Below are 10,243 nucleotides of genomic sequence, written 5' to 3' on the forward strand. Positions count from 1 at the left end.
TTAATCAAGTGTACGACCGTGTATTAAAAATAGAACTAAGGGGCGGCCTGGTAGCTCAACCGGATAAGACGGCGTCTCATGAACAGGGCCTATAGTTGGAATCCCGCTCATGGCCCTTTGCTGCAGGTCTCTCCCCATTCTTCTCCCCTTTCCTGTCTCGCTTCACTGCTCTACTAAAAATAATAAAGGCAAAAAATAAATTTAAAAAAATTAATAGAATAGAACTAAGGAATTTCCTGTAGCATATCAAAACTGACAAATGCAGTCTTCATAACAATGTCTCAGCTTCTCTTCTTTTATCAAGCATCACTTTGGAAATAAGTCAGTGACTTTATTGTTCTTAGTATTTTGAAGATGCTTGCTATTTAATCTAGGTTTTTTTCGGACTATGTTAACTCATAGTGGTATTTGCTGAATAACTTTACAAGCTTTTCTTTAATAAGATAAAATCTTATTAACTGAAAGAAATTCTTTAAAGCTAAAAGCTGGCTAAAGTCTGTACTTGTGTTTAAAAGTGAATGCAGTGATGCCACACTACAGTATTTCACATGGATGAGTACTATGATGTTTGTTCTGATTTTTTTTATTTTATTTTACTGGACACTCATTGAAGGTTAAGGAAAAGTTTGTCCTATTTTATTTGTCAGTACCGTTTTCTTTTTTTTTGCTCGATAGTCTACAAAATACATCATCCTTTGTACTGTTTTATATTCTAAACTAAAATAATAGCACCGAATTCTGTTTTTTAAAGTGTAATCAAAGCCTTATTTTGGCTTTAATTATGGCCTCTGAAGGTATTGGGGAGACTGTGTAGCTCTTGTAATGCTGTGAACCTCTGCACACACGATGTTCAAAGGCAGCACCGGAGTTTTCAGTATTTGTGATCCATTTTTATGTAATGGCACCCAAATGGCCTCAACTGCAGGTCTGTGTGGCTGATGAAAGCCATGTGATTGCCTTCTCTGAACATTTTTTTTTTACTTTCTCTTCTCTTTCAACTCTAATGCACAGCAGCATATTAGCCATTTTTTTGTACATTGTAGCCTAATGCTGATGCTGTTTTTTAGAAACTAGGCCATCATAAATGCTAATTCTATAGAAGACATTAAACAGGTTCTTTTGGCTAATTAATGCATAATATATTTCAAACACGCCTTTTCTCTAAAGCTGGAAATGCAAATATGAATCTTGACACTGAATGTCCTATCTTGTTTGCTTTTTTAGACTCTAAGAAGAACTATTTCAGTGTCTCTAATTTAGGGATTATGTTCCATCTGTTTACTAGATTCAACTCCAGCATGCAGAAATTTTTCATGGGGAAGTCCAACAAAAACGTGGCCAATGGTAACGCGGCAGCCAGCAGTGAGATGGAGGACGGTAATACTAGCTATGACTATGTTTGGGATGACGACCCGTCATCACCTTTGCTCTCAACAGGTAAGGTTAATCAGACAGGCTGGCTCCCCATGGCTACATACTGCTAGGAAATTAATGAGCTGTTTCCATGAAATGGAACTAGATTATTTACTTTTGATTTTCTGGAAGACTGTGGGTGTGCCCTACTGTTAAAGATTCTGTGGCTTTAACCTTTGCTTCTTTCTGCTGAAGTAACATGAACTGCTTTGACTTAAACTGTTTTCCGCAGAAAAATTCCCTAAAGCAATTTAGTGAAACTTCTGCGTCTTTGTTAACACATGAGAAGGTCAATACTACTCTCATATGTTTCCCTTAAATATAGCTGCTGTGCTTAGCTTATCTCGTTGTACACTGCATAATGACAATAAAGGGCATTCATTCATTAGCATACAGACTGGAAACAAGGGGAAACAGCTAGCCAAAGATTTTAAAGAGATTTTAAAAATGGTAACATGTACAGTTGTGAACAAAAGTTTACATATACTTGTAAAGACAATGTATATAACAAAAGTTTTTAGTTTTCAATGACTTCTACAAGTCTTAAGTATCTATGAAGGAATCATTGAAACACATGCATCTTTGTCACAAAATTAATCATAATTTTGGTTCTTTCATAGATTTATTGTAGGTCTTCTAGAAATTAACATTAATAACTGTGCTTTTGGTAGCCGTCCACAAGCTCGTGGTTGTATCTTTGACCACTACTCTTGACATAATTGGTTCCGGTAAACTACCTTTGCTGACTTTCTGACACAGACTTGTTTCCTCAGCACAGTCCCTGCTTGATGGTGGGTTTGATTTTCTTGGGGTTAAAGGTCTCAGCTTCTGTCCCTAAATATATTTCTGGTCATTGTGGCCAAATAGCAAAATTTTGGTTTCGTCTGATAACCGAACTTTCCTCCAGAAGGCCTTTTCTTTGCCCATTTGATCGGCAGGAAACTTCAGTTGAGTTTTAACAGAAGCTTCTGGGCCCATGGTGATGTAAAACATACAACTGTTGACACTGACAGCTGTGTTCCAGTAGCTTCTAATTCATCAGACACCTGCTTTTTGGTGATTCTTGATTGACTCTTGACCATCCTGACCAATTGTCTCTCAGCAGAAGGTGATAGCTGGTGTTTTGTTTCTGATTGTAGCAGTGACACAACTGTGTCAAGTACTTTATGTACTTCCAAGCAATTGTTTGCACAGATGATTTGGCATCTGTAACTCCTTTCAAATGGCTCCAAGTGACATGGGTTTTTAATAATTCCATCACAGCGCATACAGAGTTATAGGAGTCTTTGGAAAGTCTGTGTATGTAAACTTTTGTTCATGACTGTAGATGGCAGATGAGAAGCACAAATCTGTATGAAATGCGTAACCAGTGGCAGACTTATGCCTGCAAACTACATCCAGCGAGTCGGATAATGAGAGTTGTATCAATCTTGTCATCTTACTGTCAGCAAGAAAGCAAATAAATACTTTTCCTAATAGTCAATAATTCTGTAGATGCACAAAGATCCAGAAAATGTCCTTTGATCTCAGTGAACTGCATTACCTGAAGAGACAGTTTGTCATATTTGTCTGTGACATTTTTCTTTTGGTAATTATAAAAGTCATATGTTTCTCTGTTCATTGTCTAAGCCTAAGCCCTGAAGCCTATCTGAGCATACAGGGGGCACAAAATGAAATGCTCTGTTTAAAATGGGAGCTCCATACTGACGATATCCTTTAATCTTTTCGGTAATGCAGTTTAATGTCAGGGGACTTGTTGTCTTAGGTCTCACTTATTAAAAACTTGTGGAAAAGTCTGTCTTTTTTAATTAACATCTTATAGCCACAGTTCTCCACTTCTTCCTCTCCCATCTTTGACTTTCTAAAGTTTCTAATCAGTGGCATTTAACCCTTCTAGTAAATGTCTTTTTTCCTACTTTGGCTCATTGTTAACATGCCTGTCTGTTTAGCCTTACTAAACTTATTCTTGCTTGTTGTCAACAGTGTTGTGCTGCTGTGTGCCAATTCTTTCTGCTTGCATACTGCTTCTCTTCTGCCAGTCTCTGGGGCGTAGACCCACTCATTCCTGAAGTGGTAATGAATTTCACAAGAGGAAATGTTGATGCCGGCTCTGTTTACACAGTTAATTTATGTGCATTGGTGCATGCATAATAAGTCAAATTAAGGCTAAGTTAAACTAATAAGTGTACTGTAGAACTCTTTTTATTCTCTATACACCACATCTTATAGCTAATTGCGAGCAAATGTTGAGTTATAGGGTGCCAATAAAGCATTGTAAAATGTATCTGAAACACACTTACATTTGTCAGCCACCTACATGACAGTTTGAGGGCACCAGTTTAAAGATGCCAGAGGTTGCATCTTCAGAGTCACAGATTTCAAAATGAATCTTGGTTGACCCAAAAATATTCACAACTGGTAGACAAACTTCAAAGCTGCAATTTAGGAAAGCTATTTGAAGTTGAGTACCAAAAAAATCATATCAACTGTGAACAACACCCTCATATTAACCAACCTAGCTTTTTTAGAAAAGGCATGAGGGGAGTGAAGCATCCAACACTGGAGTCAAAGGGGTTTTACATTCCTCCTTTCATCCACAAGCATTCTGTCTACCAAGTTACTTGCTGGTAGAAGCCGAATGAAGTCCAGCAGAGCAGGGATCATTTGGGACTGTTAATTTACTGCTCCATTTAAATTACATTGTTGTTGAAGTGGCCTAAATTTTCACTGTGACGTTTTTCTGAGCTCCTAGTTAGTTTGTAGCATGCAGCGACTTAATACAAATTCCTAGCAAAGGTCTATAGGTAGTGGAAAATGCTGTAACGTGCCAGCGAAGATACTAGCACCAAATGCAGTTATATGTAGCCTTCAAAGGCTAATCTTTTTCCATATTGTTACTTTCCAGAGAAAACTTACCCTGTTCTGTCATTGGTTATCATCAAAAGGGGGAGGAATTTTCTCAAAAAATAAAACATTGAATTAAGGTCCAAGTTAAGGAAAAAGTAAAAATCACCAAATTTGATACATGCTTTTCATGGTCTGCCCATTTGCAGAAAGTCAAACTACACTAATCTCAACATTTTGGGAAATACTAATATTAAACCTGCCCATAATGATAAGTTACAGTTTTTCTTTGAAGGATAAAACTGGAGTGTTCTTTATTGAGCAATGTGACCAAGAGTCACTTCCATCGTCCCTGTTGAGACAACAAGCATCATGAAGGTGTCAACATCATTTTCCATTTTATGTAGGAAAAGATGGAGTGGAGAGAAAGGAGAAATGGAATTTCAAAGCATTGGAAAATTTGGTCAGACAAGAAATTGACGCTAATGCTTGGGGCAGGTTTTGCTGGAGGTTTTGATTTGTGTCGGCAATAAACTGTCCTCATCCAGCTAACCTTGGGATTGAGGTATTGGTGCACATTGTTGCCATAAATACATTGCCTGGTGCAGCTTTAAAATGGTGACAGAATAGCTCTTTAGCATTGATTTATTTATTTTTTTTCTGAGACCTTAATGCTTAGACTACAAACTGACATTTGCGATATATATCATAAAGTCCATAATTTAATGGCTAAAACTGAAATTATACTTTGATATTGCAAACTTCTAGCTTGCATGGTGGGTTTCTGTAATAAGGAGTGTAACTGACAATCTAAGTTTTCCTTCAGTCAAGCCTAGCAAGGCCTACAGCCGTGGCTCAGTGGTGATGGTGGACGAGATCATGAACGCCAGCCCTTCAAAGTTTAGGTTTCCTGAGGCAGGCCTCCGTGTCATGGTCACCAGCCATTTTGGACCCAAGACCCGTCTGCGCATGGCCAGTCGTCTCATCATTACAGAGGTACAGAAGGCTGTTGTTGCTTCAGTGATTAGATTTAGGTGCTACAGCTACATATTAATACTTCTTAACATTGTAGACTCTTTAGGCTTTATGTTTCTGCTCTTAGTTTCTAAGAAGTGTTCAGAAGGCCTGAGGAAGTTCTTCTCACTTGAACACTTCACACTTTGTTTCTTTGACTGCAGAAAAAATGCGTTAAAAATGTTGTAGCAGCAAATCATCAAAGTAGCAGCACGTCTGCTCATGTGCTCTTTGACTTAGTTTCTTTTTTCTGAAAGCGCCAGAAGTTGGTGCAAGCTGCCAATGGCGTGGAGACACAAGTGATTGACGGGAAGGTTGAAATCGAGAATGGAAACGTTCCAGAGGACAAACCCACTGAGGCAGAAGAAAACGAAACTATCTCGCCGTTTCATATTCCAAGTATGTGATTCATGTATTCCCTGGATTGATGTTGTAGTTTGGCACACATGGCAGGATACTTTAGTTTAAAAAGATCTGATCTTGACCTATAAGTCATATTTCCAAATCTGTTATACATCCTCCTGTACGTCCTGATTTTAAGAACCTGGGGTGTTATTAGTGCTGTAAGAAGCTGGACAGTTTTGCTCAATCTGCTTGAGATATTCTTATCGCTTCAGTAGTTATTGATGTCCTCACTCAAATTAGTCAGTGGCTTCTCATAGACCAGCTAATGATCATCCACTTTGACAGCTCTGAGCAATGCTGCCCTTTTATCAGTCTGCTGCTGAAAAGACTCTTAATCTGATTAGTCAGAGGTTTTATGAAATGGTCACATTCATCTAAGGGTATGGAAGTGTTGTTGCCTTATATTAGGCTGTAACGTGTTGCTGTTTAAGGTGTTCTGTACAGTCTGCCCACTCACGTTTTACACCACAAAACAGGAGAATACCGTATGTATTAAAAGCTTTTGCAAAATAAATAAATAAAGCTTTGTGTGTGTGGCGATTGAGAGATGGGGCAACAATGTAAATGCGAACCATGGTTTGGACACAGTTGTCTTCTGTGTGACATGAAGTCCAAATGTTTTTGTAATGTTATGGCACTTTGCTGAAAATACAGCAGAAAAAGACATGTGGTTACACATTTGCAAACTCCCCATGTTAAGTGTTGGTATGGCATTAAACCTGTTCATCCATTTGGCTGTCAGAGCAACCGGTTATGTTGCACAGGGACCTTTTATTGCACATTTGTAGGAGTACACCATAAAGAATTCAAGGATGAGGGTGAAACAGAATAAAAACATTAGGCTCGCTTGAGATGAGTCAGACCTGCACAGATTTGATCGCCGATGATTGCTGCACAATGCTTGCTGGTTAGATTTCTGTCTGATGCTGATGTTGACTTGCTCTGACGACATGACTTAACGACAACATCATAAGATCAAGGTGATCAGGTGACGCAGTTACACTTCACCAAATGTGTGGCTTTAGGGCGTGGTGGGAAGCATCTGGCTGTCACCTGATCTAACAACTGGCTCAACAATATCGTCTTTGATAGAAATGGAATTCATCTGATTTTGTAAATATTCAATTAACAGAATCCATGTTGTGTCTGTGATGGTCAGACACTCAGAGCAGTCAAAACCTGCAGACAATATAATGTTCTAGTTTATTGTATGTTACCGTTGGACTGATTTAATTCCTCTACTACTTAGCAAATATACCAGTGAAAGCTGTTTAAATACATCTGTATGTTTCAGTAACTTCAAGTACAGACTGAAAGCTGCTGCTAACTGTCCAGTTTGGCTCCCAACTTTAAACTTTAAACCCTGCCCCCTGCTGCCGCCTGTTCTTGTCCTCTTTTCAGGCGAGGTGCAGTTTATGTGGAACAAATTGGCAAGAAAAAATTATGTAAAAAATGTCATTGGCACTCAAAGTAGAAGTGGCCATAGTGTCTGCTTAAGCAATCCAGTTGCTTAAACAATACATTTACCACACAATACATGATTGGAAACTAGGGGAAAAAAAAGTCTGACACAACTATCTGACCGTGCTGATCTCATGTGTTTTCGCTGCAGGGGGTATTGGCAGCAAGTTGAAGTGGCTGTTATCATGGCCTCTGCTTCTTTTGCTGTTCCTAACTGTCCCAAACTGTGCCAAGCCTCGCTGGGAGAAATACTTCATGGTCTCCTTCATCCTATCTACTGTCTGGATTGCGGTCTTCTCCTATTTGATGGTTTGGATGGTAAGTGTAATTGTTTGTATGCCAGAGATTCTGCTTTGCTAATTTGTGCTTTTTATGAGTAATGGCACTCTTCAGAGGACATTGATCCACCAGGCACGTTGAATTTCAAGTTGCCTGTAATTTGAAAATGGTTAGTTGGTTTCTAAATTGCACAAATTTATCAATCAAAAGGGTTAAACACTTTTAATTTCCAGCTTCTGAAATGTGTGAATTTAGTGGTTTGAGTTTTACTCCAAATTAAGTTACTTTGGCTTTTGGACTGTTGGGTGAACGAAACACATGTTCCAGTTCAAGTTATCTACAATGTCATTGTGACTAGCTGGAACTTAATTCAAGTTATTGTAAAAAGGATAATATAGTATTTTGAATTTAGGGGAATTAGCTATATCTTGAACTTAATTACAACTTGTTTTGATTGCTTATATCTGTAATGAGAAACGCATGAATGGTATGAGTGACGTCTCTTGTCCTGGAAGAATGACATTGTAAATATCTCAGAATGTTCTTTTGGACTTAGAAGAATTAAAATACGCATATTTTACTGGTCAGATCATAGACTGTAGAAAAGATGGACGTAGCTACCGTGACGTCAACTGTTGGTTTCTGCACTGAGAAAATGAAGCCAGGGTTTTGCTACTTCCTGGTTGACATCTTGGATTTTTGGAGCCAGTGATGCAAAAATCGTCTGAGGGGGGCGGAGCCATAGGAGCAGCAATTGGTCAGACGGATTGAGAGGCAGGCCCTCTCTGTCTGCCCGCATTTACCACCTTCTGCTCGCGTCGTCTGCATCGTCGCTGCCGACTGTCAATCAAGCCAGCCACGCCCCTTGCCCCGCAAAATTTTGACGATTTAAAAAAATAATAATAACTAGTATTGATTTATTTTCAGATTGGCCACCTGATCTCTGGATTTGACCATGAAAACTAATTTTAAAAAATCATGAGCTGTAGGAATGCGGTATTTCGTGATCTGTGATCACTTCTTTTCCAATTCATTTCTATGGGAGCCAGGGCTTTTTGGAGCCAGCAACTAGCGGACGTAGTGATATTGCAGGTTTTTGACACTTCCGGGTTGGCTTCATTTTTGCTACGTCCACCTTTTATACAGTCTATGGGTCAGATCAAGTTCATCTGTAGAATCCTGAAGCAGCTTGCCATAAAGATGCCATAAGCACAGATTTTGTTAAAAAAAAATAAAATAAAAAATTGCTATTGCAGTAGCATTGACAGCTCAGGCAGATTGTGTAACTTTGCAGGTGAAAAACTGAATCACCAAACAAAAGGGTCATGAAAGGAGCATTCAGATAGTGCTGCAATGGCATTTGGAGAGCAGATTACACATTCCTATTACAATATTTGTTTACAGATCTGATAAAGTTGTTGATATAGCCAACAAGGCGAGTTTACCTTTACCCAGAATATTTAACTGAAACCAATAATCTTGCTTCATCACGTGCTGAAATAAACAAGGGAGCCTAAAGCTTCATACTGTAGTTTGCCACTTTCAGAGTATTTAAATAGGATTTGAAATAAGAAGCTTTTGCGTTATTTTTGTTTTTTTTTTTTTCATCCAGGCTATTTTGAGCTCTGACACTGTATTCTTTCAGGTGACAATAATTGGCTACACTCTGGGAATCCCAGATGTCATCATGGGCATCACTTTCCTGGCAGCAGGCACCAGTGTCCCAGACTGCATAGCTAGTCTTATTGTGGCTCGGCAAGGTATAACTTTCTCTCTGGAACCTTTTTACATTGGGATTTTGTGGACTTGTGATTCAGCAGAAGCCAGATATGGATCTTATGATTACATGCTGCACATTTTCTACCCCTAGTCCCCCAGGATATCCCCATTTTATTCTTAAACTATGACTTCCCCTGAAGGTTGGCTGTGCAAGTCATCCGTATTTATATACACTACAGATATAGATACAGGGGCTGGTAATTTGAGCTGAATTTGCTGAACTTAAAGCTGAGAGATGAAAATAGAGAAATGCATTGAATTATCAAAGTATGGATTGTAGTCTATTTATGTGCAAATGGAGTTAGCAGTAGCTGTAACAGGTAAACTTGTAAATAGAGAACACTATGCATACAGATTCAGTTCAACTAAGTAAAGTTGTGCACTTGATTAGCTTTTGCACATCTTTTGCAGTGTAGAGCTAAATATGTGCCAGTTGTTTCCCGTGTTCATTTAAACAAATTGTGCAAGTAGGGATGTACAACTTCCAAAATAGTGCAGAGCTCCTAATAAATATTAGAATACAGGCCTGTATCACTACTTTCTGAGCTGAGCAGGGTTGGGGCCCTTGTGAAATATCAGAAGGTACAGAATAGCAGAGTAGTTAGAAATAAAGTGGTTCATCTCAGCAAAAGGATAACTGGATATATCCCTGCTAACTTTATTTGAACCTTGTTTTTTTTACAGGTTTGGGGGATATGGCGGTGTCCAACACGATTGGCAGTAATGTGTTTGATATTCTAGTGGGACTTGGAGTCCCCTGGGCGATACAGACCATGTGTGTCAGCTATGGATCAGAGGTGAGAGGCGAGTTCACTTTGCAAGAACCCAGACCGCCATGTGTTTGGATTGAGTATATGAATGTATGAACCAACAAAATTCAGCTGTGCCTCATGTCTGGGACCGAATAATGAGATTAAAGAGATAAATTGCTGATCTTATGTCCTTATGTATTTCAGGTGATGATTAACAGTCGGGGGCTGGTGTACTCAGTGGTGCTTCTGCTGGGCTCTGTGGCCCTAACGGTGAGCATATATTAACAATAGTTTGA

At 38.9% G+C, this 10,243-nt stretch overlaps 1 protein-coding gene across 1 annotated transcript in view; it reads left to right on the forward strand.

Annotated features, from left to right (window-relative positions):
* slc24a4b (solute carrier family 24 member 4b) overlaps positions 1–10,243 on the forward strand; it is a 37,821-nt gene that overhangs the window by 21,191 nt on the left and 6,387 nt on the right. Inside the window, exons 10-16 of the mRNA XM_008276744.1 lie at positions 1,286–1,437; positions 5,084–5,253; positions 5,529–5,670; positions 7,289–7,455; positions 9,062–9,176; positions 9,880–9,992; positions 10,152–10,217. Of these exons, the coding sequence (XP_008274966.1) occupies positions 1,286–1,437; positions 5,084–5,253; positions 5,529–5,670; positions 7,289–7,455; positions 9,062–9,176; positions 9,880–9,992; positions 10,152–10,217 (925 nt within the window). The remainder of the gene's footprint in view (positions 1–1,285; positions 1,438–5,083; positions 5,254–5,528; positions 5,671–7,288; positions 7,456–9,061; positions 9,177–9,879; positions 9,993–10,151; positions 10,218–10,243) is intronic.

Source organism: Stegastes partitus, unplaced genomic scaffold (assembly GCF_000690725.1).
Source record: "Stegastes partitus isolate 25-593 unplaced genomic scaffold, Stegastes_partitus-1.0.2 Scaffold80, whole genome shotgun sequence".
In the NCBI taxonomy this organism is placed as follows: domain Eukaryota; kingdom Metazoa; phylum Chordata; class Actinopteri; family Pomacentridae; genus Stegastes; species Stegastes partitus.